The sequence below is a fragment of the Phoca vitulina genome, unplaced genomic scaffold (assembly GCF_004348235.1).
Source record: "Phoca vitulina isolate PV1807 unplaced genomic scaffold, GSC_HSeal_1.0 scaffold10, whole genome shotgun sequence".
Classification (NCBI taxonomy): Eukaryota; Metazoa; Chordata; class Mammalia; order Carnivora; family Phocidae; genus Phoca; species Phoca vitulina.
In genome coordinates this window covers 7,867,955-7,886,810 of record NW_022589713.1, presented here as the reverse complement: position 1 = coordinate 7,886,810, position 18,856 = coordinate 7,867,955, and the positions used below count along the sequence as shown (strand labels likewise).

The window sequence follows — 18,856 nt, the reverse complement described above, 5'->3', positions numbered from 1 at the left end:
TTCATCAGTGAAAAGGAAGAGGGAGAAGGCAAAAATAAAATTGAAACACTTAGCATTGATCAAGACCTGAGTCTAGGAACCTCCGTCCATTCCCTAGGGAGAGGCCTGAAGTTTGTGAGGTGGGCAGGAGGGGTGGACAGGGGGTAGATGGCCCCTTCTTGTGATCCTGCGCTCCTGGGTGAGGCTGCAGCTCATCGGGCAGAGCTCCTGCTCACTGTGGTGCTGTTGGCTTCATGGCTTCCTGAGACTCCTTCTCTTCCAGATTTCCCAAGAGCCAGCAGGGGATTTCCTTGACCTTCACTTCCAGAGCCTTTCGGATGGTTTTGGAAGCATCTCATCCTCCCTGCTTTCTGTTTTCCTGATAGAACTCTGATAATGGACACTTAGGAATGACCACGCTCATTCTCTGGTGTCCCGAAAGTGAGTTGTTTAGTTTTCCAACTTCGAATGTAAGCTACTGGTGACTCAGGATGTGTTCTAAACGTGTAATAAAGCGTATTTCTTGGTATTTCCTGGTCATTACACTTTTCTTGAAATCTCTCAGACCGCCTCCCAAAATAACAAAAAATGAAGGCACCATCATTTGTTAAGTGTTTTCATTTATTATAGCTGATATTGTTTTTATTGTATCTTTCTTTATACCGGAATTGTGACAAAGGGCAATTAGTTTTACAGAAAGTGAGGAAAGGTAGGAAGGTTGCTTTAATTTTTCCCAGACCTGGCTGGAGGGAAAATGCGCGCATCCTTCAAGTTTATGAAACAGGCGTCGAATCTTTATTAAATTGGCCAGCAGCAGCAGGTCCTCCCCATTCAGGTGCCGGAGAACTGGAATCTCCTCAGGGTTAGGGAGCTTTTCGGCAAAGAGAAAGAGAAGGGAAGCTCAGGGTCCACCTGTGGCAGCGGGGGGCGGGAGGAGGTGCGCGGGCGGCACTAATTTGGAGCTGGATCCCCTGAGTCTCGTTATCTACAAACGGGGGGCAGCGGTGTTAATCTCATCTGAAGGAGGAATGAGCTAGAATGCTGCGGAGATTTGAGAGACCAGAGCAGGCCTGACCACATCGAATTTGGGTACTTTCAAAGGCTTACAAGTTATTCAAGTACTGTCTCAGCGTATACAGAGGGGAGCACCAAGATGCCGCGAGCACGGTCCCTTCGCGGGGCGATTCCCAGGGGGGAGGGCGTGGTCAGCGCTGGACTGGAGGCCAGGAAGGCACTGGGCGGGCAGCCTTCCTCAGAGAAGGCGCGGCACCTCAGCTGAGCTTTCAGGTAGGAGCCGGACGGCTGAAGCTCCTTTCCTTCTGAAATGTGCCGCTACCTCCAGGAAGCCGGTCCGCATTAACCTTTCCCTGAGCAGCCCTTGGCCTCTGCTCTTCCCCTTCCCCACAGCCTTTGGTGCGGCAGGCTGACGTCTCCTTGCAGCTGCAGGAAGGGGAATGGCTCTGTCAGGACAGGCTCGCCTGTGTGTGTTTCCCGTGTGTGGATTCAGGACCAGCTGAGGAGGGGCGTTTAGCCTCAGTGGGGTGGGCGAAATGCAAGCTGAACCGCTACCTGCCGCGAGCGGAGTGACCACCTACCTGCAAGAGACGCGCGACGCACGGCATTCCCTCAGGCGTCGGCATCGGAAGGTAGGGAGAGAGGGGGAGGGGAGGGAGAGAGGGGGAGGGGAGGGAGAGAGGGGGAGGGGAGGGAGGGAGGGAGGGAGGAGGAGGGGAGGGAGGGACGGAAGGACGGGGAGGGAGTATGAGACGGATGAGTAACAAAGAATGGACCAGCATTTTTAACTTCCCTTCAATCCCGAATTCCATAGAATCACAGAAAACTTTTTAAGAGAGTAAATCAATAATGGTTCTAGGAAATAGAAAAGATTTAGATCAACAGGAATAATCTTACGGAATTCCTGAATATCAAAAAACAGATGGGACATATCCATAGAGAGATAAACGACCAAATGTAACCACGAACCCAAACACACACATCCTGAGATCAAAGTTAACAGAAGTGAGAAGGAGGAGGGGCCTTGAGGTAACTATTAGAAGGATCAGTTGATCAGCTGGGAGGCAGCCCTTACGTGGGTGGGGGTGTTCCCGTTTTCAACCCCCGTGCCCCCAGGCTGCACAGGCTGGAGCTGGAAGTCTGGCACTGGGGCTAGCCTTCTAGCCCTCAACAGCGCATACCGCTTTCCCACAGTCCCCACAAACAAACTTCAGTAAGCAGAACATGCAGGAAAGCAGGGATTCTCAAATACAAAATGAACACGCAACCAGGAATCACCAAATATCTGAGGAAATTTGAGGCCGTGAGAGAGAGGCCAGATTTACCTATCAGAGATACCAATACTCAAGGAGACAGTAGCCAGAGGAAGACTCTGGGATATATATGGTAAATATCTTCTGAGGGATTGGAGAGAATTATTGTTGTCAAAGAGAAGCAATAACTAGAGGACTTGGAAATTCTATGCATATAGAAAAAAAGAGGTGTTAACAATTTTAGAGTGATCATTAAAATAAAACGTATTAAAAGATTAAGTCTATAAGGTTGGGGAAAGCAACAAAATCCAGTTATATACTGTTTGCAAGAGACACATCTAACTTAAAACTGTATAAAAACATAGAAAATCAAAGGATGCAAAAAATGTACCAAGCAGATGCTAACTAAAAAGAAAGCAGGTGTAGCAATTTAACATCATACAGAATAGCATTTGAGGCAAAGGTCACTAGTAGGGACACTGGGAATAATACATATTGATAATATTATAATCTATTTGTCAAAATAAAAACAAAGAACTTCACTGATTACACTGAGCCCCGTAATGGGCAGAGCTGAAGAGCTAATACGTGCGTGAGGTGGATGATCAGGCCGGCCCAAGGCAGAAGGCACAACGTGCCAAGAGAAGACTGAGGGTGGGGCAAGCTCTAAGATCTAATTTCGCTAAGTTTTTAATGCCCTCTTAGACACGCAAGCAGAGATGCAGGGTTGGAATCCGGGATGTGCAAGCTAAAAGTTCATGGGAGAGAAAATGAAAGGGTTATCAAGATGGAGGTGGTATTTAAGGACAGGAGACTCCATGAGACCACCTAGGGAGTGATTCACCTAAGGAGATGAAGAAGAGCCCCAGGGAGAGGCCTGGAGCCCCTCAATATGTAGAAAATGGGGAGGTGAAGAGAGTCAGCAAAGAAAAATGAGAAGGAACAGTCCCCGAGGTGGAAGGAAAATCAAGGGAGAGCAGTGTCCTGAAAGCAAGGCAAGAAATGCTTCCAGGAGGAGGAAGTGAATAATTGGCCGGTGCCACTGGGAGGCCGCTCTATGTAGCATAAATTAACTATAGTGCATATGAAACGTTATGGAGCAATTAAAAATAAAATAGACAAATATGCTTGGAAATGTAGACATGGAAAAACCCCTAATACTCCTTAAGTGGAAAACAAAAACAAAGAGAATCCCCCCAACAATACAAGCAATAGGATTCAACTTTTATTTTAAAAGAGATGTGTAGGAATAATTTATAAATACACTGAATAGAGGAATACTAAATTTGGGGTGGTGATTACTTTTGGGAAAGGGATTAGAATAGATGAAAGGATGAAAGTGGAATCTCGATTTTTTACTCTATTTCTATATTATTTGAATCTTTAAACATGAAAATGTATTTAACATATCACTTTTGTAATTTTTAAAAACCTAACATAAGGGTGAACATGAGGACAATGAGAAATGGAAAAACTTTTAACATCAATTTTTTTTTTTGCATCACAATGACTCTTTCTGATTAAAATTCTTTTCTAAGGAGCGAGGGGGGAGAGAGAGAGAACATTTTTTACATTTTTGCTAAGAATGCATTCACCATGAATGTAATGTACCAAAAGAAGCCTATCTTATAGATTTCTAACAAAGAAGTTTGTCTGGAGTCTGAACCACTGACCGCAGTAGCCAGATTGACCAAAAGTGGCTGGAATAATACTGAGCACATTGTAGACCCTCACTCTCTGTTGGCGGACTCCGAAGTATCCCTTTTGTTTGGTCTTTATGAGATATTCCTGCCTGTGCTGAATATTGAGGTTATATTTCCACTTATTTAAAAGTGTAGAATTTTTCGAGGTTGACAACGCCTTTGAAATCTGGAGCAATCTCTTCCTTTAATAATTGATGAAACAAAGGGTTTCAGAGTTTAAGGGACTTGTTCAGAGCCACACACTAGATAAGCTACATAGACCTCTATTTATCTCTATCTCTATCTCTATATATATTTCAACATTATTGACATAAATTGACAAACTCTATACGGAGCTATTGTTTACTGAGTACTTGGTACCAAGCACCATGCTAAGTACTTTGCATTCGCATTGACTCTTCACAGCAATCTATTTGGTGGGAATCATTATCCTCATCTTATAGAAGAGGGAACTGAAGTTCAAGTTCACCCACTTAGCTAAGTGGCAAAGTTGAGGTATGAAACTATGTCCCTGTAACCTGAAGGCCACGTTCTTAACCACTGCCAGTTACTGAGAATGTCTTCTAGGCCATGCCCTGGGTGGGGTAGAGGAATCAGTAAGGCAGAGATTTTGTCCCTCTGGAGCTCACCATCTGGTAGGAAAGGCAGCCCCAAGGGCAAGTAAGGCAGCATGGTCCAGCAAGCGCAGGGACAGAGGTGAGTACATGGATACCCTAGGGAAAGCCATGAGGGACCCTGATTGGGCAAAGGGCTAGGAGGTCTGGGAAGTGTCTCCAAGGAGATGGGACTTATGCTTGGTCTTGAACATGGTTAGAACCTGGGTCTCCTGACTCAGCCCAGGGCTTTCTGCTATAGCACGAAGGAAAAACAAACACAATACAAAATCCTAAAACCAAACCCCCAAAGTAGCACTACTTGGGCACAGAGTAAACACAGTAAACATTAGTTGGATCCACTCTGAACTAAAAGGAATTTCTGAAGAACAAACAAAAAGGTTACCTCAATTCCATATGAAATTTTCATTATGTGTTTTTTCATTGAATTCCAAAACTCTTAGTGGACAGTAGATTACACGCAAGTATAATCTGTCAGTAATAACATTAACGAAAGTCATTTACTCTTATTATTCTAAATGCTTAGAACTGTTTTCAAAAATGTACCTACCTTCACTTTGGTCCCAACGCTGATTCTTGCCTGTTGGCCCATTGCTAGAAAAGTGATTGAAATCTTGTCTTGTTCTAGGATGCGAATTCCAATGTAATGGTTCAAAGCCAGAAAGACAGGTTTAAATGAAACAAAGGGTGAGGAAGCGACAGAACTGGACCAATTCCAAGCCCTTATTCTGTTGCCAGCTTGATCTGAGTATTGACCTCCCAAGATATTGATGTATACCCTGGGCAGAAAGGAAATTAAAAATTATAAACAGTAACATTATACTTCGACCTTAAAATTAGCCCTGTCGCTTGCTAGCCAAGGGGAGCAACAGTTAATGCTAGCCAACAGCATACGAATAGTGCAAAACCTCAGGTAATCTTGGGAATGATAATACTGTGACTGAATTTTATATTAATTTAAAGTGGTGGATCCAATCCAAGACCTACTGATAAACCAAACTGGGTCCCAAAGAGAGAACCGGGATCATAAAGGGATCTGGAAAACTGTGTGCTGGGGAGAATGAAGGGGGAGCAGGGAAGGTTTAGTCTGGACAAGAAGACATGCAGAAGAGGCGAGCAGGCTGTACCCAAAGAGGGGAGAATACCAGTGCTTAGATTTTCCCCAGGACAAAATGAAGACCAGTGGCTGTAAGTCTTGGGGAAGGCCCCATTGGCCTCAGTACAGGACAGCTGTGTTCTAACAGTACCCAGCAATTGGGAGCCAGGAGTCCTTTTAGGAGGGCTCTCATCAGGGCCAGGTGTGGGCAGGAGAGGCTCAGGGAACATCTCTGAGATGGCTTAGAGTGCCAGTGAAGAGCCTTGTGATGGAGCACAAAGTGGAGCTTAGACTAATGGGGTCTCCCCAGTCTCTTGGTGTAGCTGATGCCACATTTTACTACATTACATACATACTAGGCCCAGCACAGTCTGAGCTCCAGTGGCACTAAGGACTGCCATTCTACTTAGTTATCTCCTCTTCTCTCACCTTCTTCCAACTTGGATCGCCATTGCTTTCTTGAGGAGAGGGAATAGGTACAGTTCTGGGTATTTAGAAAGGTGGCTGAATTTGATAATAAATTATTTTTTCAAAAACTAGATGAATTGGCCATGAGGGGCCCTAGGGTAAGATCACATCTTATTTCCCCACTGTTGATTAATGGCAGTAATCTAATACCAAAAGTGCAAATGAGAAATTGAGGTGATGATCTTATTGTACGTGGGAGGAGGAAGTTTCCTTTTGTCTTGAAATGTGGATGAAAATAATACTTGGCTAAAATTATGTAGATAAATTGTTCATTTAATAAACATTATTTGAGTCTATATCACATACAGATACATGCTGGTAGTGGCAAAGATTCAGAGTATGCCTTCAACGCCGCTGGGCCAGCAGCGGAGATGGGCTTGCTATACGAAAGGCAGAGGCAGCTAGAAGGGGCAGTGAGAGTATGCAGAAGTCACATGAGAGGACCAGGGATCCAGCTAGTGGGTCAGGGGACTTCATAGAGAGGGCAAATGTTCTAGAAACCAATGGATATCTGGTGACAATTAATACAGTACCTGACCAGATGTAATCTAGAATTGCTATTGAACCCCGAAGGATAAATAGAAATTCTCCACTACACATAGGGTTAATGGACTGACTACTGCATTAGACCTGAAAAACACAAATGTCTTAACTTTCTCAAGTACTGGCAGAATGTCCAGACTTTGTCAATTATGAATGGAATTTCTCAAGATGAGATTGTTATTCCTGTAAATAATTTAAAGGGGAATAGTATCTCTTTCTGAAAAGCTCAGGAAGTTGGAAGTGCCTTTGAAGTTAGAACCCAAATTTCACTTTCTCAGGCTAAATGAAATAATGCAAAGTCACAGAATAGATAAGTTCGTAGATCAAAATAAGATCAGGATCTGCCGAGATTTTGTTTGTATGTTATTGTTGGTTGTGGCTATAGGGATCTTGGAATAGTTATAGATATATCTCAAAACATAACACACACACACACAAAACTATAACAACACAGTGTGGCAGCTATCCATTGTAAATTATTTCCATAGATGAGGTAGTATAACATTAACAGGCATAGGCTCTAGAGAGACCACCTGGATTCCTATCACAAATCCCTTGGGTGACCATATAATTTGTTTAGAGATTTTTTTCTAATATTGACATCACAAAGTTCATATTTTCTTACAGTTTATAGAAAGAATATCATGAGCTTTGTTTTACATAGTTGCCTGGGATTTTTCCACTGAGAAGAAATGGGATGACATAAATAAAAATTTTCTCTGAGTTGAACATTACTATCTAAAGATCACTAACTTAAATAATTCTTAAATTATTTTTTTTTTAAAGATTTTATTTATTTATTTGAGAGAGAGAGTACATGAGAGGGGGGAGGGTCAGAGGGAGAAGCAGGCTCCTCGCTGAGCAGGGAGCCCGATGCGGGACTCGATCCAGGGACTCCAGGATCATGACCTGAGCCGAAGGCAGTCGCTTAACCAACTGAGCCACCCAGGCGCCCTCTTAAATTATTTTTATTTTTATCATTTGAAAGGAAAAAAAAAACTTCCAGCTATAAGATGAATAAATTCTAGGGATTTATGTACTGCATAGAGATTATAGTTAATAATACTATGTGTGTGTGTGTGTGTATTTGAAAGTTGCTAAGAGAGTATATCTTAAATGTTCTCAACACAAAAAAGAAGTGATAATTATGTGACATGATGGAGGTGTTAGCTAATGCAATGTGATAATCATTTTGCAATATGTAAGTGTATCAAATCAACACATTTTATGCCTTTAACTTACACAATGTTATATGTCAATTATATCTCAATAAAGTTGGAAAAAATAAAAGAAAAAGTAAAATTTCACAACCACCCCCCACCCCACCCCCCAAATGGCAGCAGGAGAAACCTAGAAGCCTACCAGACATTTCCATTGGGATGATAGCAGGAACTTCTGCCAGAAGAATCTAGCAATGCCAGGATCGCAGGGTCAGTTGGCATGTCTTCTTGGACTATACAAGTGAAACCACTTACTTTGTTGGGCACTCGGATGATGGCTAGGTTTCCAGATGGGTAGCTGAGATCAGATAAGGTCATTTGAGTTGTTCTAATGGTCCTTCTGGGAATAAAGTCAATTTATGAGAGAGACTTTGAAACCATTCTGGAATGAGAGCTACTGTTATTACAAAAATAATTTTATGCTTTTCATGGGATCAAAATATTTTTACAAGATGCAAAAAGTCTCAACAAAATACTAGCAAATGGAATCTAGCAACATATAAAAAAACATATATACTATGACAAAGTGGAGTTATCCCAGGAATGCAAGGTTGGCTTGACATCTAAAAATCAATCAATGAAATATATTGATAGAATAAAGAGCAAAAAAATGATAATCTCAATATACACAGAAAAAGCATTTGACAAAATCCAATACCTTTTCATGATAAACAACTCAATGAACTAGGAATAAAAGGGAAACTCCTCAAGCTGATAGTGTCTAACAAAAACCCACGGCTGACATCATACTTAATGGTGAAAGACGGAGTGATTTCCCCCTAAGATTAGGAAACAAATGAAAATGTCTACTCTCCCCACTTCTATTCAACATTGCACTGAAGGGTCTAACTAGGGAAATTTTATGAAAGAAGAAGAAACGAAAGCCATCCAGATTGGAAATGAATGCTGTGAAACTATCCTACTCTTGTATATAGAAAATCCTAAGGAATCCACAAAACAATATATTAGAACTAACAAACGAGTTCCGCAGGATTGTAGGCTACAGGACCGATGTACAAAAATTAAATTGTACGTCTGCATACTAGCAGTGAACATTCTGAAAATGTAATTAAGAAAATAATTCCATTTACAATAGCATCAAAATGAGTAAAGTCTACTGAGGATAATTTACTGTTAATACTCAGTCCCATCTAAGCTGATCAGCAAAGCCCAGAGGAAAAGTAAACACAAGATTGAGTCACTCTGAAAAGCAGCCAAAGCTTTCAGGAGAATTAAGAATTAAAGCCAGGGCATGAAATGATAACTAATAATAAAATTTGGGGGGAGTTATGGAAAATTTATTGATATAATTAAGACAAAACCTACACTTTTTCTCATGGGGCCTCAACAAAAACTTCATATACTTCCTATGCCATGAAAGTCATTTTTCTGGTTGATTATTGGGGTTTGACTAAACTTTTAGGAAACTAAAACTAAACATGACTTTCTCCTATAAAAGTGGGACCTTCATTCACCAAAAAGCTCTCCTTATTTCATAGTTTTTTGTTTTTTGTTTTTACTTTCCTTGATGTATTAAATGGCCTTTATGTCAAAATAGCAAATGGCTTGGCCACCAGGCAGAAGTTCAAGTGATGAATAACTTAGTGTTCCATAAAATGGATATCGAATTTTTGTATTAAAAAATAATGTGCTGCTCATGGATGTGTAAACTGGTACACATTTTCCGGGGGACAAAATCTATCAAAGCTTTAAAATGTCTGTAATTTCTTAGCCAGAGTTACTACCCCTAGACATTCAATTCAAGGAAATAAGTGATAAGTATGCAACAAAGTCTGCAAAAAGTTGTTCATTTAGCTGTTGTATATAAGGCAAAAAATTATGAAACCACCTTTGTGGTTAGATTAAATGAATTATGGTACATCCCTATAATGAAATACCTTGTGGTTATAAAAATGGTGGTGTATTTCTATCTTTATTGTTTATGATATACTCATAACATTGCTATTTAATATTAATCAAAGAGGGCAAGTTGAAAGATACGAATAACGAGTTGAATTAATTTTTAAAGAATTATATATATGCTCATAGAAAAAAGGAAAGATATATTAAAAAGATGTTAATAGCTTTTCTCTGGGTGGTAGGATTTGGGTAATATCTGTTTTTTCTTTATAGTTTTCTATATATTTTTTTCTCTTTTTATGTGAAGAAATAAGGCTAATAAAAACAACTTGTTGAAAGGATACAATATTTGTGTTGTTCCATCTGGAAATGAAGTCAGAAACTTGCTTCCATGTTTGTAGTGCTTCTCTAAGAGCTCGTTCCTCATGATCTATGTATATAGCACAGAAAATGAAAGGACGCTTAACTGTTAATTGTTCCAGATACAACGCATTAATTATGATAATAAAAGGCATTCCTTGCTTGCTGGACAGTGATACAAACCATTTCTTTTTTTTTTTTGAAGATTTTATTTATTTATTTGACAGAGAGGGACATGGCGAGAGAGGGAACACAAGCAGGGGGAGTGGGAGAGGGAGAAGCAGGCTTTCCGCAGAGCAGGGAGCCCGATGCGGGGCTCGATCCGAGGACCCTGGGATCATGACCTGAGCCGAAGGCAGACGCTCAATGACTGAGCCACCCAGGCGCCCCTACAAACCATTTCTTAATTTAAATTTTTGGCCCTGCAACAGTGACAGGGAACAATTCTTAGGAATCATTAAGGATTGTTCCTAACCCCTGCAGATAACTTGATAAAAGCTTTCAGGCAGGAATCTGACATTACATATCTGTTTGAAGGGTTTTGTGTTTTTTTTTTAATTTTTACCTTATTCACATATTACTATAGAAACAAAATAGAAGATTAAATAGCAGCCTTAGCACGATGGAAATATTCTATATGCTGATTGTAGTAGTGGTTACATAACTGCCAAAATTCATAGAGCTGTACATCTAAAAAAGATGAATTTTACTGTATATAAATTATACTTCAACAGACTGACTTTAAACTCAAGTATAAGCTGTAGCATCTGGTGTCTCTTCAAGTTTGTTCTTGAAGTTATTTGAGCAAAACACTAATGGTGTATGAGAAGATGAAGAAAGAAATACAGGGAGATAATCCTTAATATATCTCCAAGTTAAACTATTTTATATGTAATACTCAATAGGGAAATGAATTTGTGCCCAGTAACATTTTCTTTTTCTTTTTTTTTAAGATTCTATTTATTTATTTGACAAAGAGAGAGAGAGCACAGGCAGGGGGAAGGGCACAGGGAGAGGGAGAAGCAGACTTCCCGCTGAGCAGGGAGCCCGATGCGGGGCTCGATCCCAGGACTCTGGGATCATGACCTGAGCCAAAGGCAGCCGCTTAACTGACTGAGCCACCCAGGTACCCCCAGTAACATTTCTATTTAAATATTCTTTTTATTCTTAATCCTGTATTGTAGTAAAATAGGTTTAAGAATTTCTAGGGCTAAACAATGAAACTACTGAAATATTCACATAAATGTTGCCATTTATTTTGGAAGATAACACATTTTTTCATTTTAAAAATTATGAAATATGAAATACATTCAGAAAAGTGCTAAAACATGCTGTTTTGTAATGAGTAATTATAAAGTGAACACCCATTATTATCGCCATCCAGGTCAAGAAATAGAATAATGCCAATACTCGAGGAGGCCCTCTGTGTGTCTATCTCAAAGTCGACACCTTTCTTTCCTAGACATAACCACTATTCTGATTTCATAGTCATTTCTTTGCACTTTTATAATTTCTAAACAATATAGCTTCAATTTTTTCTCATTTCGAATTTTACATAAGTAGAAACAAAGAAAATATCTTTAATATTTTGTTTCTTTCTGTCAATATTATGTAGGTGAGTTTCATGCGTGTTCCAGTTTGTGGCTGTGGTCCACTAACTTTCATTTGTGTATAGTATTTCATGGTATGAATTTATCACTATTTATTTAATAGATATTTGGGTCATTCCCAGTTTTCGACTATTGTAAACAATGATACCACCAACATTCTTATGCATGTATGCTGGTACCCAGTTCCTCTTGGATATTATGACCATTTGAAAAAAAATGGGTTCAAAATACCCTTGAGCACTTCTCGAAGGAGAAATCTCAGTCAATAAACGAAAAGGTGCTCAACATCATTAGTAACCTGGGAAAGGAAAATTAAAACCGCAATTAGAGATCAGTACATACCTATCATACTGGCAAAGAAAATGGGACATCTGATAGTACTAACTATTGGAAAGGATGCAGAACAACAGTCACCATTGTCTAGTGGATCAATGTAATTTGGTCCAAAAACTTGGAAATCATTTTGGCTTCATCTAGTAAAGTGAAAGACAGGCATATCTTGGGATTCAGCCATTCTATCTCTGGGTATAATATATGAGAGAAGGGCAAATAATAAAGCTTAACTTCAGACTTGGATAAATTAAGTTTACTTGCTGAAATTTCTAGGGTAGCCAGAAAAATGATAGAAGCAGAGAGTGTAACTTCTAAGCTTGTAGAGGTAGAAGAAAAAATAGAACAACATATTTTAAATATTCTCCCAAAAGACAAGAAAGGATAAAGGAAAAGAAAAACACATAACAGGGAACAAATAGAAAATATCAAGGAATGTCAGTTATTATATGTAAATAGACTAAATACTCCAGTTAATAGACAAAGAATGTCAGATTAGTTCTTTTTTTAAGGAAAAATTCCAACCATATATTGTTTACAGGAGACAAATCTAAAATATAAGGATACAAAAAGATTATAAATAAAAATGATACATGAAAATACTAAGGAATATTACCAGAGATAAAGAAGATTACTTCATAATGATAAAAGTTTAAATCCACTAGGAGGATATAACCTTACAAAATATTTTTCCCATATTAAGATAGTTTCAATATATATAAAGCAAAATTTCACAAAAGGAAAAGGAAAAATTAAAAAATTCCGTAATCATAATGGGATATTTTAGCCTACCTCTCTCAAAAATTGCAAGGATTGTTAGACCAAAAAAGTAATAAAACAATAGAATATTTGAACAACCCCTCTAATAAATTTGACCCAATGTTCATAGATTGGAAGATTAAGTATTTTAAAGATGACATTCTTCCCAAATTGATTTTAGATCCAATGCAACTGCAATTCACATTTTAACAAGATTGTATTATTTGTGTGTTGTTGGGGTAATGGAGGTCTTCACAAGTCAATTCTAAAATTTACAGGAAATGTCAAGAACTTAGAAGAGCCAAGACATTCTTTTTTTTTTTTTCTTTAATATTTATTTATTTATTTATTTGACAGAGAGAGACACAGCGAGAGAGAGAACACAAGCAGGGGGAGTGGCAGAGGGAGAAGCAGGCTTCCCACGGAGCAGGGAGCCCAATGCGGGGCTTGATCCCAGGACCCTGGGATCATGACCTGCGCCAAAGGCAGACACTTAACCAACTGAGCCACCCAGGTGCCCTGAGCCGACATTCTTAAAGAAGGCGGTTGAGAGAGAGGAATATGCTCTACCAGATATTAAGATCTATCACAAAATATAGTAATTAAGACTGTGTAGTGTTGGGGCAGGATAAAGAAATCCATGATACAGAGTAAGGAGTCCAGAATCAGACTCATGCAGCCATAAACATCTGATGTGGGACAGCAGTGCCAGTGTATGGTAATGGAAAAAAGGAAATCTTTTTCAATACATAGTGCTGGATACAATCTGGTATCCATATATGTATATTTTAAGATTTTATTTATTTATTTGAGAGAGAGAGAGAGAGTGCCAGCACAAAGAGGGGGAGGGGCACAGGGAGAGGGAGAAGCAGACCCCTTGCTGAGCAGGGAGCCCAAAGTGGGGTTGGATCCCAGGACCCTGAGATCATGACCTGAGCCGAAGGCAGATGCAACTGAGCTACCCAGGCGCCCGTCCATATTTTTTAAATGAAATTAGGACCACTACCTCACATTATATGTAAAAATCAATTCCAAGTGGATTAAAGATCTAAATGTGAAATGCAGAACTACAGAGATTTCTTTAACATAGGAGAATAGCTGTATTATCTCAGGTCTGGGAAAGATTTACCAACCAATGAAAAAAAGCAGTATCCATGAAGGATTTGATAAATTACAATTAAAATGGTGAAGGACAAACCAAGAAGTGAAAAGTGGTTGCAGCAATATGACATACAAAGGGCTCGTATCCTAAATGTATAAGAATTTTTATAAATCAACATGAAAAAAGGTCTAATGTACCACTTTTTCTCTTCATATTTCTTGAATCTCAGACCATCCAATTACACAAAGCACATTCTTTAGAATTTCCTTTAATGAGGGGCTACTAGTGACAAATTATCTTTGACTTTACTAGACAATGTCCTTTTGGACACATTTTCTTGAAAAATATTTTAACTGGTTATAGACTTCTAGATTGACCACTATTTTCTTTAAGCACCCTAAAGATAATTCCCATTGCCTTCTGGCTTCCATTGTTGCTGTTGGGAGGTTATCTGATGGTATAATTCTCTTTAAATATAAACAGAACTTTTTGTTCTCTGCTGCTTTTAAGATTTGTTTTTCCTCTGTGTTCCTTGGTTTTGCTCTGACATGTCTAGGATTTTTTTTTCTTTATTTCATCTTGATTGGGATTCACTGGGCAAAATCTGCGGGCTCTTCTCATTTATCAGTTCTAGAAAATTCAGATACTGCCTCTGTCTGATTATCTTTTTCTTCTCCTTTTGGGATTTTGAATAAATGTGTTTTAGACACCTCATTTTCATATCATATCATATACTTTATATTCTGTATTCTTATTTTTGTTCCCATGGAGAATTTCATTATTTATTTGGTTTTTTTTTTTACCTTTTTTCCAGGTCATTGGTTCTCTCTTTAGTTGGGTCTAACCTGTGTTACTGTCATCTTTTAAGTTTTTAACTTCAGTTGTTATATTTTTCATTTCTATAAGTTCCATTTTTTTCTTTACAAACTGATTATGTCACAATAGATTTCTGTTCCCTCCATATATCTTCAAGCTGATATTTTATTTTTATAAGCATAGTTTAATTTCCAGAGTCTTTGCAGGTCTTTTTTTAATTAGATATTATTCCTCTGGGTTTTCAATTGTGGTGTTGAATTTCCTTGCATTCTTGATTCTTTTTCACTATGTGCTAGTAACTGAACCTGAAGTATAATTTGCAGGAGAAATCTGAGGGCTGGACAGGTGACTTTCCCCCAGACAGGATTTGGATTTGATTCTGTCAGTTACCTCAGTTCACTGCCACACCTTAAATTCTATATCACCCAAAAGAAAGAAATCTGGTCTCCATAATTTAATTTCTAGAAATCTATTCTGAAAAAATATATAAACATACATTTATACACAAAGATATTCAAAGCAATGTTATTTAGTATAGCAAAAAAACTGCTAACCTGTATTGTCCAATAACAGGGGAAGGGTGAGATAAACTACATAAAGGAGCACATAGATATTAAAATGCTGTTAATGTAAGCTATATAATATCATGGAAATATTTTTTATAATAAATTTTAAAAAGAGATAAAAATTACACGTGTAATATAATTACAAGAATGTCAACCAAAGCCAAAGGGTAAAAAGTCTAGAACAGTGCCGTCTAACAGAAATTTTGGTGACCATAAGAATGTTCTGTATCAGCACTGCAATATGGTAGCCCTTAGTCACACACAGCTGTTCAGCACTAGAAATGAGACTAGTGTGACTGAAGAATTCCATTTTAAATTTTATTTTAGTTATTTTAAATTTAGATAACCATATGTAGTTGTTGCTACCCTATTGGGCAGTGTGGATCTAGAAAATATTGAAATATTAGCAATGATTTTGGGGAAGTGCTTGAAGCTTTTGGTGATTTTCTCCCCCTTCTTTCTAGTTTTTTAAGGCTTCCAAATGTTCCAATGATCACATTTTAAAATAAAAAGGCTTTAACCAAAATAGCTTGCCATAAAATGTATGTAAAAGCATTTTTTTTCAGGTTTTGACAAGCTTTATTGAGAACAGCAAAAATGTAAGCATGATGAGCGGTGGTGACAGGGCTAACAGCTGAAACGGTCAGAGAGTCCAAAATGCTCTGCTGGCTCATGCCGACAACTTAGCAGTGCAGGAGGCCTCCAAGGAAGATGACACAGTCTCCAGCTACATCCCAAGGGCCACGGCATCCAAAATAAGGGCAGTACGCAGTCCTGGTCTGATTTCTACTGGTTATGACCCTCAAAAATGACTTTTTAATTCTCACAGACATGGTTTAGAGAGTTGTGAACTAGAATTTATCCAATGGAGACTAAAAAACATAAAGTCTAGTAGAAGTTAAAGAGCCAAGTGTGAACCATTTCTTCTTGACAAAGAGTTAAATGTGTTATGTAGCCAACCTGTTATATTCATTATGACAGCTTTTACAATTTTAGGAAGAACTGATTTTAAAGAGTCACGGGTAAAAAAATTACAAGAGAATCACCTTTCCACATGCTATTCTAGCATCACAGCAAACAATGGAAATGTTTCTATTTTCTAGTTGGAAATCAAGTAGTCTGTCAGCAATTAGCTCTTTTTTTGGAATATCCACGGAAAGTTGATAAGAAATTGTTTTTAAGTGCTTTGAATCTAAGGAAAAAAAACACATGAAAGTAGATATTTGTTTAAAATGTTCCAAAACCTCTCTTCTAAAATGAAATTTCAAACCTATTACAAATGCATTGATTCATCAGACTTTTTTTTAATGGAAGAAAAATGAGGTCCTTCATTAAATTAAAGTGAGTGCCTTCTTTTGTTAAAAAATGAAAACATTCCTTTGTTAAAAGAAGAAAGATGATTTTCATTAAGTGGAATTTTCTGACCTTATGTTTAGTAGGAAATAGTTGAATATCAAGGAACTTTATACTAGGGATTTCGTTTAAACCACAACAAATATTTATCTTTTCTAAGTATCTTTTCAATAGCTCCTGAGTGGTAGAGTTGCTGCCTGATGCTCAGAAAGATTAAGTAATTACCCCAAATCAGCCAGCCTATAGGGAGAAAAGCAAGGAGATAAATCAAGAACTTCTGGTTCTAAAAATCAGTGCTCCTTCAATTTTATCCATACTATAGCAACTCATAAGCTCTTTGCAGCTACCTGTAAAGTGCTCTATAGATGTTGCAAATTTATTTTGATCAATAACAGCTGTAAGCGGAAGCCACTTAAATGAAATACCAGATTTTCTGAACCATCTTACCTGATGCATTGACTGGATGAACATTTTATTTTTAATTATTACCATTTTTTAAGATTTTATTTATTTACTTGAGAGAGAGCAAATGTGCGCGCGCGCGCACACGCGAGAGAGACAGAGAGAGAGAGAGAGAGAGGGAGAGAGAGGGAGAGAGAGAGAGAAGGAGCAGGGGGAGGGGCAGAGAGGGAGAAGCAGACACCCCGAAGAGCAGGGAGCCTGATGGGGGGGCTCAATCCCAGAACTCCTGGATCATGATCTGAGCCAAAGGCAGACTCTTAATGACTGAGCCAACCAGGCACCCTTGGAATGAACATTTTAAATATTATTTTTTAAATACACCAATTTCAACTCTTGGTCAAACACCTGAGCTTTCTGATGTAGAACTGATTGATAGCATCAGTGTTGAGGAACTCACCTTCTTCAGAAAAATTAGGCTGTCCATTTGTCATTATTGTAAATTGTCTGGCCATTTGTCGCTCCTGTTTTCTACAAAATTGAAAAATATGATGCAAAAGTCTGAAATGTGTTTTGAAGCTTAAAACAGAATTTTAGTACAAATTTTAACTGTTTAAATGCTGTCCCTTATTATTTTTACCTATCATTACTTGTGAATCCAGGCATTTAATCAGTACATATGGGTCTCTACTCTCTTTAGTCGACAAATTTCTCCAACATGGGAATTCTAAATTGAGCTGAGAATTTGCAGTTGGTAGATTTCTACTTTAAATTGTTAAAAAATTCACAGAGTTTCTGGGAGCTTCTGAATCTCAATAACATCTACCAGGAATTTTAATGGGTTTGCTTTGGCCAATTATTTATTTATTTATTTTTAAAGATTTTATTTATTTATTTGAGATAGGGAGAGAGAGGGCGCACAAGTGGGGTGAAGGGCAGAGGGAGAAGCAGACCCCCCACTGAGCAGGGAGCCCGACGTGGGACTAGATCCCAGGACCCTGGGATCATGACTGGAGCCGAAGGCAGATGCTTAACCGACTGAGCCACCCAGGGGCCCCCAATTTTTATTTCTTTTCTGGGAATACCTCTTCAAAATTATAAATTTTGAAAAAAACAAGGTTCATCGACCAAAAGCCCTCTACTTCAGTGGGCCTGAGTTTCAATATCAAAGGCTCAGTGTTACCTCCGCAGGGCTTTTTCCTTTGCTTTGAGTCTATCAACTTCACTGCCGTGGGCTGCGTGAGGGTTAATACAGATTAATTCCGCTTTGGGGCCCTGGGTTTTTTTTTTTTCCTCATAGATGTAGTCAATCAGATTTTGAAAATACCTACAACAGGAGGCCTGAAAAACAAAGAGGTCATTTTTCATCTCACTAGTCCTCGATGAAGATACTTAGGGGGGAAAAATCCCAAAATGGCTAATGAACTTTGGATAACGATCTATGGTAACTTTTTTTGGTAACAGCTTTCTTGGGATAGAATTCACATTCCGTAATTCGCATCCATTTCAAGTGTACAAGTCAATGGTTTTTAGTGAACTCACAGAGTTGTGCAAAACCATCACCTCAGCCAACTTTTAGAATGTGAACCCTTATCCCTTAACACATCCCCCCACCCCCCATCCTCTTCTCCTCTCAGCCCCTGGAAGCAACTGACCTGTGTTCTGTCTGCATAGATTTCCTGTTCTGTACAGTTCATATAAGTGGAATCATACACTTGTGGTACTTTGTGATTGGCTTTTGCTTAGCATAACGTTTTCTAGGTCTATCTATGTTGTAGCATGTAAGCATGTATCAGTACTTCAGTTCTTTT

At 38.6% G+C, this 18,856-nt stretch overlaps 1 protein-coding gene across 1 annotated transcript in view; it reads right to left on the bottom strand.

Moving 5' to 3' along the window:
* Positions 1 to 375: 375 nt before the first annotated feature.
* ERICH6 (glutamate rich 6) overlaps positions 376 to 18,856 on the bottom strand; it is a 31,176-nt gene continuing 12,695 nt past the window's right edge. Inside the window, exons 8-14 of the mRNA XM_032408454.1 lie at positions 18,229 to 18,386; positions 17,506 to 17,576; positions 16,340 to 16,485; positions 10,095 to 10,180; positions 8,033 to 8,188; positions 5,114 to 5,342; positions 376 to 850 (exon numbers count right to left, since the gene is read on the bottom strand). Coding sequence (XP_032264345.1) covers positions 587 to 850; positions 5,114 to 5,342; positions 8,033 to 8,188; positions 10,095 to 10,180; positions 16,340 to 16,485; positions 17,506 to 17,576; positions 18,229 to 18,386 — 1,110 coding nt within the window. The 3' untranslated portion in view covers positions 376 to 586. The remainder of the gene's footprint in view (positions 851 to 5,113; positions 5,343 to 8,032; positions 8,189 to 10,094; positions 10,181 to 16,339; positions 16,486 to 17,505; positions 17,577 to 18,228; positions 18,387 to 18,856) is intronic.